Source organism: Rhinolophus hipposideros (genome assembly GCF_964194185.1).
Source record: "Rhinolophus hipposideros genome assembly, chromosome: 12".
NCBI lineage: Eukaryota > Metazoa > Chordata > Mammalia > Chiroptera > Rhinolophidae > Rhinolophus > Rhinolophus hipposideros.
Window position 1 is genome coordinate 74,666,780 of NC_138058.1, and position 18,471 is coordinate 74,685,250.

At 48.7% G+C, this 18,471-nt stretch overlaps 1 protein-coding gene across 1 annotated transcript; it reads right to left on the reverse strand.

Moving 5' to 3' along the window:
* Positions 1-12,032: 12,032 nt before the first annotated feature.
* Positions 12,033-17,347, reverse strand: SOX11 (SRY-box transcription factor 11). The gene has a single exon (XM_081068829.1). It carries the CDS (start codon positions 17,291-17,293, stop codon positions 15,974-15,976), a length of 1,320 nt encoding a protein of 439 aa, XP_080924955.1. The 5' UTR covers positions 17,294-17,347; the 3' UTR covers positions 12,033-15,973.
* Between the last annotated feature and the right edge of the window lie 1,124 nt (positions 17,348-18,471).

Here is an 18,471-nt window from a genome sequence, read left to right on the forward strand (position 1 = left end):
CCCCAGGCCTGTTATTTACTGGGTGTGAGAACTTTGGCCAATTACTGAAACTTCATCTGTAAAATAAATCGGAATAACGAGGACCCCTGCTTCACTGACGGCTGTGAGGATGGAATAAGCTACGTAATGTGAACCCACTAGGATAGCGCCTCTCCACAGTGGTCCTCCATGGTGACTACTGGTACTATTGTACCTCCACGGGCACTATTGTTCCCAGACCAGCTTCCTTTCCACAATAGCATCTCAGGGCCCTGGAGAAAGTCAGCAAGGAAAAGGGGCCAAAGGAAGTAGGAAATGACATGTGCAAGGGGCAACACAAGAGACCAGTGTCACAGACTGACAACTTTCCCAAAAGGTAAGTAAACGCAAACTGAGTTTAGGGAAAAGGTTTGGGACCAGATAATAGAGGCCTTGAATGCCAGGTTCGAGAGGTTGGGCTTTACAAAAGGCATAGCGCATTATATATGGTGTTCCTTAAGTTGTTAAAGGGCACGTCCAAAATATTCGGAAATACTTTCACAGCATTGACTGTCTCCTAGAAGCAGACTTCCATAGTTTTAGGGGCAGAGGCCTTTCACATTCTTGTCATTATTCAACAGGTCTCTGCTCTTACCCTCTGTGATGGGTCATTTTTATGTGTCAACTTGGCAGGGCCATGTCACTCTGATATTTGGTCAAACATTATTCTAGATGTTTGGGTGAGTATGCTTTTGGATGAGACTAGCATTTAAAGTGGTAGGCTGTGAGTAAAGCCGATTGCCCTTCATAATGGGTGGGCCTCATCCAATCAGATGAAGACCTTAAGAAAACAAAAAGAGTGATCTTCCCCAAGCAAGGGGGACTTCTGCCAGCAGACCTCATCTCAACATCAGCTATTCCTGAGCCTTCAGACTCGAGCTGCAACTCATTCCTGAGTCTCCAGTTCAGGAATGAGACTCCATTCTGAGTCTGCTGGTCTACTCCAATAGATTTTTTCTTTTGGTTTACCAAGCTTCCATAAAGCCGTGTGCCAATTCCCTCGAATGAATCTTTCTGTATATATACACATTCTATTGGTTCTATTTCTCTGGATAATCCTGACTAATAGCTCTTCTAATCAAGCTGCTTAAGGGAGCAATTCTGTAAGTGGACTTTGATGGAGGGAATGGCGGCCCCATCAATACTAAGTTGCTTCCATGGCCTCCTTGTAATTCTTTGAGGCGTCACGTGTGTTATTCTCCCGGACCATTGTCTAGGCCAACTGTGCAATTTCTTCTGGCCTAAGTTCCTCATGGGAACCACCTCTAACAACACAGTGGATGATGCTGGAAGGGCCTTGATTACATCACTTATCTCAGTTTCCGTGTAGCAAAAATAAACTGTGTTTCTGGGGCATGGCTAATCTCTACTTTACAAAGTTTTCCACCGATCTTGGACTTTAGCAGAAGATCTGCCTTCTGGTTCTTGAGCCATCATGGGTTCTTGCTCAAGTCTAGTCTAGTCAATGGTAGCAGCCTTCTGCTGCAAAGGCACTTGTGTTTTCCGTCCCTTTTTCTATCTGAAGTATATAAACACCACTGTCACTGTCGAATTGTATCTCGTTAACATGATAAATCATTCAGATGCACAATACCATCTTCTCCTGTTCTTCCTGTCTCCTATATGTATCTGTATTGACATTCTAATTCTGAGAAGTCTTCGATCAACAATATGTGGTATTCAGGAGGTAATAATTCACCTTACATTACACAGGGGCTAGCTTTATTTTTTTATCCGCTCCTTGCAATTAGGTGGGAAACGCCCTTTGGTTTTATTCTTTGTGATCTCTTGCAGAACATCTCCATCTTCTGTTTTACGTCGTATGTTAAACCAGATAACATCGTCTGTCCCAAACTGGACTTCTCCTATTTTCCTCCTCTCCTTTAGTACCCAGTTCCACAGCTCATGTCACTCCAGGCCAGTTTTAACACCAGTTAATTTAAGTCCATTGGTCTAAAAAAGCTTTGCAAATGTTAGTCAAGCAAATGAAGCAAGGATGATGAGCCTTATTTTACAGGTGGGCAAAAAATCCAAACACACAAGGCTTGAGTGACACACACTTGGCCATTATTTGAAAACTGTCATTTTCATGGCCATGCCTTACAGTATCAGAAATATGGCACAGGTCAGCCCTATCGTCTGACTTTTTAATGAGAAAATAGTCTGAAAACTTGTCAATTTCCGAACTCTTAAATATTTAGAAGTGCTCAATATTCACAGCCTACAGGGTTTCCCATTTTTCTTTATCTTCTCCATTTCCCTCCCCACCCTATGGTAATATCACTCAGCGAGCCAGCAATGAAAAAATCAAAGTGTGGATTTAATAAGGTTTGGTTTTCACTATCTCCCAGACTTATGACATATGGGTCTCTGGTCTGATCATGGGGGCGGGCAAGAAGCACAAAGAGAGTGGGGAGGCACAAAGACGTTTACACACCAGAGACGCAATTCGAAACACACGTGTCCCATGCCAGAACCACCCCAAGAATTCCACCAGCATGTATGTCCTGGCCCCCTGCACTGCACCGCTATTCCCCCTACACTGTAGCTCCAGGCATGGCTGCTACCCTCTTCCTCCCAGGTGGCCTCCAGGACTCACACATCCCTGCCTGCGGTCAGGCCCTGTGCCCACCTCAGCCACAGCTCTCAGTGTGTGGGTGGACATGGCGGCTGTCTTCTAGCTGGGCTGACGGTGAAGCCCTAAAGATAAGGGCCATCTTGCATGTGTGTATGCCCAACAGTGAATTGAATTCACCAAAGGAAGCACGAGCATCAATGGAACACAGGTGGCCAGCCCAGTGTGTTGTTTTTAATATAAACCCCAGTATTTGTTCCCAAAACACTGATTTTTAGCAAAACAATGTTTGTTTTGTGTGACTCCCTTCCTCACTGATATAGAGCCATGGCTTTCAGAGGCTGCCCTGTGGCTCCACAGCCCCAGAATCAGCTGGATACAGTGATTAAAGATACAGCCTCTTGGGTGTGGCCGGTTAGCTCAGTTGGTTAGAGCATGGTGCTGATAGCACGAAGGTTGCTGGTTCGATCCCCACATGGGCCACTGTGAGCTGAGCTCTCTTTAAAAAAGAAATAGATAAGTACAGCCTCTGGGTCTCATCCCCAATGCACTGCATCAGTATTTTGGGGAGTGGGCCCCGAAGTCTGTATGTTCGACGGCATGGTTTTAAAGTTTGTTTAGAAAACAGAGTCACAATTCATTAAATGTTATAGTATCTGTATTAACGTTGGCACATATTTATTCCTTCTCAAAAAGTCTGTCAGCTCAAATAGCAATATAAAAAACATGCCTTTTTCAAGGAATTGTATCAAAGTTGAGTTTGAGAATTTGCTGGCCAGGACAATCATTGTTTCTGCTCGCCTACCTTAAAACGTGCAGCTCGGCAGTTCTCTCTGGAATCAGAGGGACCACAGCCTCGAAAACCACAGAGCAGGCCCCACACAACAAGACACAATGTGGGCCCACGGCCCGAGTTGGGCCAAGCGGGTGTCTGAAATGTTCTGCCTCTGAACAACTTCAGTCAGCGCTTGGCGCTCCCAGAGGCCCTCCAGCGGCTCGCCGTGTTGCCCTGTTCTTCCACTGACATTACCTGCCATCTCTGAAAGCCTGGGTTTATGCCAGCGCCTCCAAAGCGCCAGGCACGCTGAGGGCAAATAAATAGTCGCTGTTTGTGTTATTTGTTGGCCCTGAAAGGAACCTCAAATGCGATCTCATTCCGTCCCCGACTTATGCATGAAGAAACAGACCCCGAGAGGCCAAACTAGTTACCGAATACTGCGCAGCGACCCTGAGAACTCAGTGCGAGTGGGCAGCCATCCCTCTACTGTCCCAGCCAATGTCCCTTACGGCGAAACCCGTCACCTCCTCTCTGTTCCAGGACAGCGGCCTCCAATCTCGTCTCACCCTGCAATTCTAGCCAGTGAATTTTGTGAGCAGGCACCCCCAATATATGTGTTATTTGCAAAATTATGTACCTGTGTTAATCCAGTCGCTGAAGGTTAATAAAGGACGCTCTCTCAATTTTCGTAAGCTGGAAAGTAAAGACGAACAGAACACTACCATTTCTTCCCACCCTTCAAGCGCGTCCGCGCAGGGAACCACGGCTGACCGCCCGTCCCGAGGGTCTCCTGTGGCCTCCGGGCAGCACTGTGTCCCCTGCTTCCGAGGGGAAGGACGACGCCGCAGAGAGACGTACCCGATCGCCTTTCTGCCCCCGGCGTCCTCCCAGGGGCCCTGAAACCCCGGGCCTCGCCTCGGGGGCCTCCGGTCGCACAGGCTGTGCCACGCGCTGCTCCCGAGGGCGCGCTGCTCCCGAGGGCGCGCTGCTCCCGAGGGCGCGCTGCTCCCGAGGGCGCGCTGCTCCCGAGGGCGCGCTGCTCCCGAGGGCGCGCTGCTCCCGCTCCCCCACAGCCCCACACAAGACGCTTCCGGTTGTGCCGCTTCCGGTTGTTTTCACCTGCGAGCCCTTCATTCGGTGCGTGTTTCCGGAAGCTCCCCCCAGGCTTCTGGGCCAGGTTCTGGGCACGTGGAGCCCAAAAGGCGCAAGGGGCCGTGGCCTCACACGCTATGGCGCCCTGACTTCTTTCTCGGACCCCGGAACCTCATTTCCTCCTCGCAGCCAGCGCCTTGCGGACACCCAGACGAACCGGAAGCGGCGGGCGACCCGGAAGCACACCGGTGCACTGGCCGGTCGGCCTGTTGAAGTCGCTTCTCCGGGGCACGTGGCCGGGAGCCGCGGGGCAGGTTGTGGCCGGTAGGCTGTTCTGACCACGGAGCCTGGGCTCGGTGGACCGGCCTCCCTCCAGGCCGCACTGTGTCACGTGGAACTGACCCTCACACCGGGAACAAAGGGTGGGAGCGAGGAGGCTCGAACACCCGGCCAGGCCCAGGCGGAGACGGGCCCTCCCGGGCGAACTCGGCGGCGAGCACGTGTCTCTCCAGGTGCTTTTCCATCAACTGAACGTGTAGCGGGACAAGAGGCACGTTCCTGATCGCTCTCAAACAGCTCCTCCCCTACTTCCCCATCCCCGTTAATGTATCTTCCAAGCAAACAATCAGATTTACTGTTTCCTTCCCCCTACTCTCCCTTAAACCGAACACAACAAGACCTCTTCTCCGCCTCGTGCTGTATTCGTCCTCCTCCTCGGCTCTCCGCAGGCGCCGCCTCCGGGGCAGGGGCTGTCGCTCACGGCGGTCCGGCGTGGCAGGCAGGCGGCTGCCTTCAACCCCGCGAGGCTTCCCGGTCGGGCTCTCCGCTGCACGCGCTCCGGCTGCACTTGCCGGGAGGGCCTCTCCCTCTGCCACCCAAGACCCTCGGCTGCTCCACAACGCGGCCCAGACTCCGTCCCCAGGTAGTTTTGTCGCAGGACTCGTCTGCCTGCCTCCCTTCTGGGTCTCACACACTTGGACTGAACCGTGGGGTCTGCGTCAGGGGCCGGTGGCTGCTCCGCGCAGGCCTCTCCGGTTGAGTCGAAAGCAACGTTCTGGCTCGTCGCTGGCTCACGTGCTCCCCAGAGCACACTGCTTTCATGTGTGCTGTCTGCTGCGAGCTCTCGGACCCCAAATACTTGTATTTATAGCACACTAGCAAATGAAAAGGATTTGGTAAAATGATTCTTTCAGAACTTTCTGGTCTGATTAAAATTACATTGAATAGAAATATTTCACAAAAGATTTCATAGCTCCCTGCCTTCTTACACAGGCCATGATGCACAAGACTTAAGCTTTTTTTTTTTTTTTTTTGATGACTTAGTGTCACTGTTCTAAACACCGATTTTTGCATGTGATATAATACAGGGATGCACTCAAGAATCACTCGAGTAGAGCTTTTATCCTCACACGAAATTATCACAGACTTTTGAGCTTTTCGTTTGCTTTTTGTAGTTTCCTCGTTAATCTGTCTTATCCTTCCCCTTCTTCTTCCCCTTTATTTCTTCCCGTCTCCTCCTCCTCCTCTTCCTTCCTCCTCCTCCTCCTCCTCCTCCTCCTCCTCCTCTTGCTGGCTGCTGATTTAGGTTAACTATTCACTCCTCTAAATTTATTGCTTTTGGTATTCTATGACTTAGGAGGCTGAAATTCAAACTACTAGGGACAAAATAGGAATAAGTTGTGTTGGAGGAGCGCTTCATTTTGAAATGCTGTATCTGAGTCCAAAGGGACTTAATTTAATCCAGCCCTAGGAAAGGTTGTGATGAGGGGATGCCCCTGGAAAAGCTACTTGTTGGCAAAGGAGTCATGACCCACTTGAGGTATGAAATAGAAAGATGAATGAGAGATCTTGTATCAGCCTGAGGTTGGAAAGCTCTACAAATGTAAAGCAATTCTCAAATAAATCTTTCATGTAAACATTTCGTTTAAAAAATCCTAAAATTTAACTGGGTAAATTCAATGTCCGGACTGTGATGATGAAAAACCTTGATGCTTCTTTACCACTTTTTTAAAACTTTTCTTCAAATTTTGTGAGTTTTACTAAACGCCATCTGTTTTCCAACACTTAACACTTCACCCTAACTCTTTGGCGATTTAAACAGGTTTTAGTTTTACTCATTGGGTTAAAAGAAACAGTCTACTCAAATAATCCCAAGAAAATAGTGGTTGGTTATGGTTTGGTTTGGCCACATTTAACAGAAAATCTGAGTAACTGTGACTTACCCAAGCACAGACAGTGGTTGCTGATGATTTGGCGGCTAGTCCAGAATTCCAGAATTCCTTTTCCTCTGCTTCATGCTCATACCCAGAGCTCCAGCCATCATGTCTATATCCCAGATGGAAGGAAAGGGCAAAGACAGAAAGACACATCCCCATTCATGCACTTCCTTGTTGAGGGGTTTTTCTGGAGGTCTCCCTGAACAACTTTCACTAACATCTCCTTGATCAGAACCATGTCACGGGTCCCCTCTCTTGGAGGCAAGGGAAGGTTGTTTTTTGGCTGCTTATATTGCCATTCAAACCAGAATAAGATTTTGTAAGTAAAGAAAAATGGCCCGATACCTATTGGGAAGGTGCTAGCGGGCACTGATTTATTGTAATAAACCCCAATGAACTCCGGACAGAAAGCCACTATGGGCCTCCTATCCCCAAACCATGGGATTCCATCTTTAGGCGAGGGGCACGCATGCTCCCTCATTTCTCTGCTTCCCCATTTGTCTTCTAGGTTTTCCTTTTGTTTTTGACACCTCGTTTCAGCTTATAATGGCTTCTCCAGCCTTGATTCCCTTATGATCTCTCACCTCAAACCCTGCAGACAGCTAGGCTAATCTGTGTGTTTCTCAGCCCAAATCTGGGAGGGAGGAGTCTGGTTATTATTTCAGACCAAATGATTTCCTGGTTACAACCACGCCTATCACCAAAGAACTACCCCTTATTTGGTGGCCATCTGTCCCAGTTAGCCCCGGTCATGGGGCACTGGGCAAAATGTGGGCATTTAGTCCAGCTGCTAATGGGAGTATGTACAATCCTATAGACCAGGACATGCAGAGCAGCAATTGATTGGCACCTACGGTATGTACACTCAAGCTGAATACACATTGGTAATCATCACATAAAGAGAAATCTAAAGGGTCGATCTTATCTCTGCTACTTTCTTTTTTCAGATGTACTAATGCACTGCCGATTAAGATTAGACCCAGGTTCATTTGACCATAGATAACAAAAGGTAAAGTCACAGTGAGTTGTTGGGCTCCAGCCTCCTCCCCTCCCACTATTCTCAAAATATCAGAAGGAATCCTATTTTTCATGAAGTCATTTGTGCTTCAACCAGTGTCAAAATCAGGATTCAGTTATTTCAAATTCACGTGTCATAAAATCATTTACTTTCACATAGAACCAGTGTATCCTCTGACAAGAATATCATCATCCGTATTTGGGTCAAAAGCTCCTGCCCAGGTATCCCGTTTTCATGGCACTTTATAGATCATTGGTCATGGGAGTAAAGGTATACCACCTCTTCCTTTCCCTTCCAGATTTACCGGGAGAATAGCTAAGTCGGTTTTCAGATTTTATATGTTTTCTTAAAAATCCTGCTAGGGACATTTTAAGAAACTGAACTACTGAATTTAAAATAATTTCTATTAAAAATAAATAAATATATAAAAACCCACACCAATGAAAGTCAAATAGTATACTAGATAGTAGCAGGAGTCCCAGTGAGGAAGTTGAAACACATTCAGGCTCCTGCAGTGCTAATTGGAAGGAACTTTTTCTACTAGGTGAAACTTCTATAGGGTTTACTTTTGTTTCCTTCAAAATATAAGAAAATAAAATTATACAGAGGTGAAAGACATCCTAAAATTCATGAATGAAGTTAAAACATCGAAAATATATTGATTAGACAGAGTTGCCACAGATTAGGTCTGAAATTTGTTCTTTGGTTAGTAGTGAAAATTGAGATAACTAAGAACCTGCGTGGTTGTGTTAGTTGCGCACTTTGAAATTTGTTACAATACAACACAAACGTTTCTACAAAACCAAATTTAATATACAACAAACACTCACCATGTAAACACATGTTTAAAAAAAATCTGGTAATTCCAAGGGTCACTTACAGGCTTCCATAAAAGCATTTCATATCAAGAATCTCAATACAGAATGATTTCTATTTCAAAATACATTTACACCGTAAATTGTTTATAGAAAAAAAAAAAAGACAGAGAAATGGAGTTTGCTGGCATTGAATTCAATAGCAGCAACTGCCCGATATTTTTCCTTCATTTCCTACTTCAAACATTTCTGACACACCATGTTAATCTACCCTTCTATACTTTGTCTATGCTTTTATTTACTCAATTGGCCAGTTAAAAATCTCGAGACATTACTATCATGCTTATTCCAATTGTCAGCAGCTCTCAAACCTGCCCAAAGCATTCCCATGGGACCTACTCCTCTCCCATCTGACACCCAGCACTTTTCAAGCCTGCCAGTGATATCAGTTCTGAGGACATTTTAGGAATTGAACAGTAGTTATCAAATGCAAAACTGGGGGAAAAAAGTCACATAAAAACCACAAGCGCAGATCGATCACACAATTTTATTAGAGTCTTTTGAACAAATGTATTCCTCTGTGAAAAACTCTTGCAAAAGAGACATTGGGGTATACTATTTTCAACCCTGAGCAATAACACTGCATACCAAGGAGGGTGGGTCAAGAAGCTGGTTCCATTGAAGCACAAGCACGAGCCACTGATATTCTCTATGTGATCAGGTTTTTACAAAAAAATACATAGTTTTCAATAAATAATGCTTAATTTTACAACTTTGATACAGCAATGTCATACACTGTTTCAACACACTAAACTCTGCATGCTAGATAGTCTACGAGAAGACGAAACTTGGCCATGCATTTTCTGTTTCCCTAGTGCTATCACACTCCGTCCTCCAGCGCACGGCCCAGGGAGCTCTCCCCTCTCTCTGTTTCACAGCATTAGGGCGTGCGCTGGCATGCAAACTCTAAAAAGGTCCCCCCCACAAACCACTCAAACTTCTAAACAAAAGAGTTTTTCGGCTTTTCTGCTCCCAAACCTGGAGTGGCTATGAAAGTAAGTTTCATGTGGCCTCGGAAAATACAGACTTGTTGACAGGGTCATGCTGAGAACTGCTCTATAGCAGTTTTGGTGGCCATCACGAAGCATTGTAAGATGCCATAACCACTAGGAGTCCCAAACAGGAAAAGTGGGCCTCCGTTTTAAAACAGTCCATTCAAAAAAAGGTGTCACGGAACAAATGCAAAAGACTCTTAAACCCACAACATATGTACAAGAGTAAAACTTGACACAATGGGAAATTGATGGTAATGGCATATAACTTTTCTCCCTATGTAATTCAACGGATGGGGCATCGTGTTTTTCAACGTAAGCTAGATGAAGAAAAATGTGTTAGAGGGCCCTTGGTCAGTATCTATTTGATCAAAATTCTTTCTATGGTATATTATTATTTCCAGTTACTGTTTTTTTTGTTTTTGAAGAAGGAATGTAGTATGTCTAATAAAAGCACGTTAAGCATCAAAGTCACTTCAAGGACCCTAGTCTCAATGCTTTTTAAGCATTTTTGTCATATTGCTTTATTTTGACATTTTCACAGCAGAGCAAATCCAAGTCGACGTGACTACAGAAGAGAAGTTTGATCAAACAATGAGAAGGGAGCCTCCTTGCACATCCAGGGTGTTTCCATGGTTCATAAGAAACCACAGCTCAACTCGATCCTATTGCTTTTAGTGGTTTGTTTCCTCTACAGAGAAGTGATGTGTTTGCAGCCACAGGCAACCCGAAGTTCCCAAGTCATTGAACACAGTCCTATCTGTGCACTGGCAGAGGTATTGAATCTTTGAAGAGTATCTCTACCCAATAAAATTATTACTTTTATACACGGAACATTATGAACTTATGTTTCCCTTTGTAAGCCATTTTATACTTTCTGCACTTTTGTGCTTTTATTGAGTATAAAAATAGGTCTCCTTTAAAATTCTGTTTAAGTTCACTAAAAAACTACTTGTTTGTGAAATTCTCTTATAAACTCACTGCATCCACATGTAATAGGTAAAATTAATTAGGCAGCTCATTGAGATAGGTAGTGTTAAAAAAATAATTACAATGAAAAGAAAAAAAAAATGAAGATATGGAAGGATTCAAGGAAAAAGCCAGTAGCAAAGTACAATGGAAGAGAGCTGAGTTTAATAAATTTTGTTTCATCTTTATTGTGATGGAAAACATGGACTCCACTGAAAGGGGCAAAAGAAGCTGAGTTCATATCAAAGAGCAGAATTTGCCAGATCAAATAAAAAGGGGATATGGTAGAATCAAATAAATGAACAGTGAGAAAGAACAGATAATTAAAATAAGCCCAATCTCTGAAAAGCAAGTGCGAGTCATTCCATGGAGACGGTTACTTTGGGAACTCGGAAATTCCTGTGTTGGGATAAGTACTAAGGCTCAGTCTTGGTTTCCTCCCGGGCCTAGGGCTATACAAAGGGTACTTGAAACTGACATTCCTAATGGAAAGTTTATAAAATTTGGCCCTTAGAATAACTGAGAAATATCCTGAAAAGATCTTCCCTGAAACTGTAATAAAGAAATTTCTTATCTACTGATAAAATTGACAACTCAGTAAACTATTTTTGCTGGTCATCCTACATAAGAAAAAAGCACAAATATAGTTGCCTCAGAAATCTGTTAAAAGCAGGGGACCACACAGTAAAAGAGTATAAAGATTCTATAAATGGGAGAGTCCAAGAAAAACCTCTCTCCAAAATGTCCACAAGGATACATATGCCCATTAGAAGAAAAAGTAAGAATATACATATCATTAATTATATCAGAGAATAAAAAAGTTAAGATTGATATATATATTTATATTGAATGACTACTTTTAAAATAGAGCAACTTATTTGCTGTATTTCTCAGATTCCATGGGCAAGTCATTTAAATTCTGAAGTGAAAAACACGTGTACATTTCTTATACTGTACCACTATCAAATGATTATGGTTTCAACTCCCAGAGAAGAGAAAAACAAGTCTTGCCTGCTGAGTCTTTTTGTAAAAACAAAAACAAAAACCTAAATCATCCTGACTGCTATGTGCATGCATATTTAAATCACTTTCCCTTGATTAATTAACATTTAAAAAGAAACACCTTCTGCCCATAGTTTGTAATTTTTTTCTAGCTAAAAGAGAATCATTCTACAAATAATTTGCCCTGTGAATGTAGTCATTCATAACATACATCATATTTGCAAAGCCGTTTAAATACACTGCCTTTTATTAGCATTTTTTTAATAAAAGGGATGCAATCAGAGTGTAAGAACTGGAAGATTATTCCCACAGTTTAAAGAATTAATAAGAGAATGCTGGTTCAAGTTCTTAAAGATGGAAATCTTACCAAAATGCTACCATCAGAGTCTGTGAACTAGTTAGAAACAGCAGGATACCCAATGGCTAGGCTGCAGTGCACCCAGCCCCCACCCCCACCCCCAGGTTACCATTTTAAGATATTCTGTCAATGCTTAAAAATAAGACTTACTTAAGAGACTAAAAAAAATGCAATTAAACTTTTATTGAAGACTATCCAGTGGCAAGAATACCGTGTGTATTATACTATGTTTTAGACATTCATAAAGAATTCATTAAGACTGATTTTCACAATGCATTCATCAAAACAGCCTTAAATATTGTTAAAAGCGCATTCAAGCGCCTGTCCTGAGTTCTGACAGGTTTTTAATTTAGATCGCTGACAATATTTTTCTCTTATTTTACTATCAAGAAATTAGGCTACATAACTTTAAAAGTCAAGACTATTTGTTTCCATTCTGAGGCCAAATTACAAGATACTAATTTACTCAAAGTTCCTACCTCACCACAGAAAACGTCCAAGATTCCTCTATGATTAAAACATAAAACACATGCAAAGTTTTCAGATTTTCAAAATACATAGACTCAGTCTTATCAAGGGGTTCGTGTTTTCAACCAGATTTAGAACTGCAGCAGAGGGCAGCCACGTAAAATCACCAGCACAGAGATTCGTCAATTGTAAACCGCTGGTTCAATTATTCGTGGCTAAATAAATGTCCGACCAATGACTACATTAGTCTATTATTTGGAGAAAAAAAAAAGTAAACAATTGCAGAAATCCAGTTCTATATTGAGAACCTTATTAACACCATCAGCCCTTTCTCTTCCCAGGTGTATTACTGAAATCTGATGGTTCATCGAAAGGAAGAAGCCACAGAAATCTGTCCATCTGCAGCAAAAGCCTGCTGGCTTTGCATCCCAGGGGTGGGGGCGGGGGCGGAGGCTGGCGGGGAGCCGCAGGAGGCTGCGGGAGGCCGGAGCTCGGAGCGCGGAGGCAGGACAGGCAACGGAAAGTGGGAGGGCAGGCGAGGGTGCGAGGGCCCCCTTCGGCCTAGCAGCTCCTGGTAGTGTGAGGACGCTTCCTTTTGGTCTCACCAAATCTCAGTAGAAATGGAGACCATACCTTGGGAAATCGTTTCAGTAGGTTAAAAAGAGTCGTGGTGATTTGCACCGACTGCACAAAACCTCCCCCATTGCAGGCGCCACGCTCGGAGAGGGTGAGCCCGTGGCCTCCCCGCCTCCCTCGGCGCGGCCCCGCAGAGGGGCGGCAGGCACCGCGTGGGCCGGAACCAGGGCCCGCCGCGACGGGTGGGAGACGCAGGCCAGGGCTGAGAAGTTGCGCGCCGGGGAGCAGAGGGCGGACTGCCCAGGCGGACGGTCCCCAGGGAGCGGGCAGCGCGCGCCGCCTCCCGAGCCCCAAGAAGGCAGTGGTAGAACAGCCAAGAAACCGAGCCACCTCCGAGGCTGCCCTCGGGAGACGAGTTCCCGGCGGCTCACGAGCCGGCGCGCGCCGGATACGCCGCGGCCTCCCCGCGGGGTTGCTTTCTGCCTGTCGCCCCGCAGCCCGGCGACAACCCCTCCCAACCCGGTGGGCCTCGGGGCACCGTCGCGGGTGTCCCCGCCTGCCTCCAGGGCCAGAGGCGGGGTGCTCCAAGGCGCCCACGGCGGCCGGGCTCTGCCCCTTGGGTAGGTACCGGGCCGCCACCCTGGCGCCCTCGGTGCCCCCACCCTCCCACTGGCGGCTCGGGCCGTACGGATGCCTTGGAGGCCGCGGGTCCAGATCGCGGTGGCCCTGCCTTCCTACCCCAGCCTCCCGCTTGCTCGTAGCCTCCGCCCCATAGCGCCCCGCGGGGCTGGAGCCTTTCTCCATCCCCACCGCGGTACCAGCTCTCGGGCCCGGGATACCGGTCAAGAGACAGACACCGACAACCTTTCCCCTGCCCTCATCACTACTCGAGGTCAAGAACTGGGGCCGCGCTCCCCGCCAGCATCTACCACAGCGCACACAAGGAGATGCAGCGTCCAAAAAAAAAAAAAAAATTCAAAACGGTAAACGGTTGCTCCCACCCTCCAAGTGAGAGCGGCAGGGATCCGAGCGCCCCCAGCCCAAGGGCGCGCCACCACCACACGCAGCCCTGCGCAGAGAAAGCACAGCCCCGGCGAGCGCAGGGCACTGACTGCGCGCTGGCACCCGGTCCTCGCCGAGTCTCCCTCCCCAGACAGGTCCCCAGCCTTTCCGCGCAGCCCGCCCGCCAGGATGGGTGGGAAGAGGGCGGGAGTGGAGGAGGAGGTGAGAAAGGAAGTGGGGGGTGGGGGGCAGGAAAGAGGCAGAAAGAATCTTCCTCCGGTTTTTAATAACTAGTCATCGAAGAAGAATCGGCCTGCCAATTGAGCACTTTTCAGCCTGACCCCTCTAAATGTGAACTTCTCTTCCGCCACTCCCACCGCGCACACAACAGCCTCGTCACTGAATGCGCTGCGACCACAGGCTTCCAGTTTGACTTTCATAGAGACTATTGGCGATGCGAGTTTCTATCAGTTCCAGCTGATTTATTAAAATTGTCAAGATACAGACTTCCAGCACAAAAAAAAAAAACAAAAAAAAACAAAAAAAAACAGGCAATGATGTCGACAGTGCATTGAGTCTGCTTTGCCACCATTTGCTACAAAATATGCAGATGGTCTGTACTTTATTTAGATTATATTGCACAAAATGAGAAACTTTTTAAACTATGTGCCTTTTTTTTTTTTTTTTGCTAAAAATCGAGAATCCAGTTTCAAACCTTCCATCTGGGGCCCCATCCACATATCACAGCGTATGAGATACATAGTCCTACTATATAGTACAGTACATATACAGTCTTTAAACTAAGATAACAGCTCTGAGGTCTATATCACCATTTTCAATAAATCTTTACCTACAAATATTGAACAAATCTCTACTATAGCTGTACAAAAAAAAGTTTGCTTTTTTTCTTTAAACCACAAGGCCTTTAGATGCAAGGATTATTTTTAAATTTTAATCCTTTTTAAACCAGGACATAACGTACCAACATACTTGCATGCTAAAAAAACAGAGGAAAAAAAGAAATCGAAAGGGAAGAAGTGCCTGAAAGTCTTACTGGAAAAACACAGCAAGAATGTTCCCTTTTCACTGTACAAAAATACGCCTGAAAATATATTAATTTTTAAAAAAGACTGAGGTCTGTTATGTATCAAAAATGTTTCAATACCTTTTGTACTGAGGTCTAGGCTGTCTGGTATTCAATCAAGGAGGTATAAGGGAACAAGTTACAAAAAAAAAGTTGGCAAGTAGAAATCACATTTGTAAAACCATAAACAATTTGATCTGAAAAGTAAACTCTGATCTTAAATCAGTTCACAGTTTTTTTGTAAGCGTTTGTACAGTCTGCATTTTTTCAAGCTCCCTGCAGTTTTGTTAAGAATCGGATGCATAGAAGACATCAGTTTTCTCCCTCCAAAAAAATAAAATTAAATTAAAAAGTTGCAATGGTCCCTTTTTTTGTTTTTGTGTTTGTTTTTTTCTAAAAAAAAAAAAAAAACCAGTTCTTTAAGATCTCTTAAGAAAAAAAAATCTCCAACCAACTCCCTAGCGTAACAGTTGTGCTGCCAAAAGGGTCCTCTGCAGACGTCTTCCAGACTTCAAAGACCGACAAGCTTCAAACCGCGTCTTCCGGAGCGGGTCCTTCCTCCCCTCCCCCGCCCCTCCGCCTTTGTTGCCAATCACGAATTTCAGGAAAAAGAAATAATTACAGAAACACATTTTGGGGGTAAGGGGAATCACAACTCCAGACTAGGTATGCAACTACCTTGAGACACGATAAAGGAAGGGGGGAGGAGGGGGACAAAAAAATAAAAAGGACAGGAAAAATGTTTTAAAACTACTCATTTCACTTTAACTCCACCAAAAATTCCATCCTCTTTTCCAATTTCTTTGTGTCACCACATCACATCAGCACCTTCTCTCCCCTCCACCCCACCCCCACCACCAGCACCACCACCGACACCACCAGCACCACCACGACTTCCTCCCAAGGACCCCGGCACGGCACCCGCCGAAGGAGGAGCAGCGGGGCACCGCTCAATACGTGAACACCAGGTCGGAGAAGTTGGCCTCCAGCCAGTCCCCCGCGATCATCTCGCTGAGCTCGGGCGTGCAGTAGTCGGGGAACTCGAAGTGGGAGCCCAGGCTGCCCTCGCTGAACGAATCCAAATCCTTATCCACCAGAGACAGGGACAGGTTCCCGGCCGCCGCGCCGCCCCCCAGCTGCTGCTCGCTGGCGCTGTGCGCGCTTTGGGAGAAATTCAAGCTCAGGTCGAACATCAGGTCGTCGGCGTCCTCGCCGCCGCTGCCGCTGCCGCCGCTGCTGCTGGACGAGGACGAGGAGGTGGAGACGGAGCGCGAGGACGCGGGCGACAGCGCGGGCTGCGCCAGCGGCGGCGGGTGCTGCTTGGTGATGTTCTTGAAGCTGTAGTAGAGGCGGCTGCCGCCCCCCGCGCCCGAGGCCGCGCCCGCCCGCACCTCGTCGTACAGGCTCGCGCCCTCGGGGGACTCGGCCGAGCTGCTGAGCGTGGGGCTGGCGGGCACTTTGGCGACGTTGTAGCGTCTCAGCAGCTGCGGCGCCTGCTGCCCGGGCGGCTGCGGGAGCGGCGGGGGCGGCGTGTCCTCGTCGTCGTCGTCCGCCTCCTGCTTGATGCGCAGCTGCAGCTCGTCGTCGTCGTCGTCGTCGTCGTCGTCCTCGTCCAGGAACACGCACTTGACCGTCTTGCCCGCGCCGCCGCCGGCCGCGCCGCTCACGCGCAGGCTGCCGAGCACGTAGTCGTCGGCCGCGCCGCCGTAGTCCCCGGGCTGCGCCGCCCGGCCCGCGCCCGCGCCCGCGCCCGCCTTGGCGCCGCCGGCCGCCGAGGCCGCGGGGGCCTTGAGCTTGGCGCCGCACTTCTTGCTGGAGCCCTTGGCGGCCTTGGCGCCGCCCGCCGCGCTCTTCTCGGGGCTCTGGCTGGCGCTGGGCTTGGCCGCGGGGTCCATTTTGGGCTTTTTCCGGGGTCGGTACTTGTAGTCGGGGTAGTCGGCCATGTGCTTGAGCCGCAGCCGCTCGGCCTCGCGGATGAACGGGATCTTCTCGCTGTCCTTCAGCATTTTCCAGCGCTTGCCCAGCCTCTTGGAGATCTCGGCGTTGTGCATGTCGGGAGACTGCTCCATGATCTTCCGGCGCTCGATCTTGGACCACACCATGAACGCGTTCATCGGCCGCTTGATGTGGCCCGACGCCGTCTTGCACCAGTCCGGGTCGCTCTCGTCCAGGGCCACCGGGCTGCAAGCCATGAATTCGCCCTCCTCCGTGTCCAGCGCCTCCCGGGGCAGGTTGCTCTCCGCTTCCGAGCTCTCCGCCTGCTGCACCATGATCCGCTGCAGGGCTGGGCGCTCCAACCCGGGCCGCTCGGTCTCGTGCGGAGGTCCCCCTCCCCCTCTCGCCCCTCCACCTTCCCGGGCAAGTTGCAAAGTCCTCGGCACCCCGCGGCCGCGGCTCCCCCCCTCCCCCCGCCCCCCCTTCCAGGCTGCACACAGCGGCTGCGAGGGCTTTGGCGGCGACGGCCGCCCGCGCGCGGGGGGCTGCGGGCCGCGACGGGAGAGGCAGCGGCGGTGGTCGAGGCAGCCCGGGACCCTTCTCTCCCGCTCGCGGCTCCCGCTGCACGCGCCGGACCCCGAGCACTCCCAGGCGCGCGCGCTCCTTCTGCAAAAAGTTGAGGGCTCTCTCCCAACTAGTTATCAGGGTGTCATATGGGTGACATCACTCCCCGCGCCAGCCAATGGCTGGCCGCCGGCTCCGCCCATCTCCCTTTATTAATTCTGAGACCCCGCCCCCACCCCCGCCCTCCGGGCTGCTTTGCAAAGATGGGGGTGGGGGGCAGGAGGCCTGTCTAGAAATATGTTATTTTTAAAAAATCCGCGTGTGTGCACAGATGCGCCTCTCCCCGGGATGCTGGGGGGCCGCGCGCGACACCGCGGCGAGTGGGCGCGCCCGGGCGAATAGGGCTAGTCCGAGCGCCCGCGCGAACCGACCACCGGGTCCCGGGAGAGGCCCGGTGCCCCTTTGTGCCCGGTCCCCGAGAGGCCCGTCGGTGTGAGCAGATGGGGCGCGTCCCTCCCGGCGTGCACACACGCGGGCTCGCGCACAGCCTGAGATGGCGGATGCAGCCCGACCCGCCCCCCGGGTGGGCGAAGCTGCTCTCCCCCACCGCGCGCCCCCGGGCCGAGCCCGCCAGAGTGCCCGCTGCGTCGCCAACCGACGGAAGGTGGCGCTTTAACACAACACCTTCTTGGGCACGTGGACTCTTTTATTCTTTTCCCTTACTCCCTTTTTCGAAAGCAAAGAGATCCATTGAAAGCCCTAGAGGTTTGCATGCTCTCTCCCCCATTTGCATTTTTCTGTTTTATTCTTTTTCTCCATGTGTTTCCCCTCCTCCGTGGGGTTTGGGGACGCCGTGGTGCGAGTTTGACTGCGCCGGGCTCCGCGCGCTAGATTTGCGCGCCCCGCCCCAGGCGGAGGCCGGAGTAACGGTCAGTGGGGTTTGGCTGGG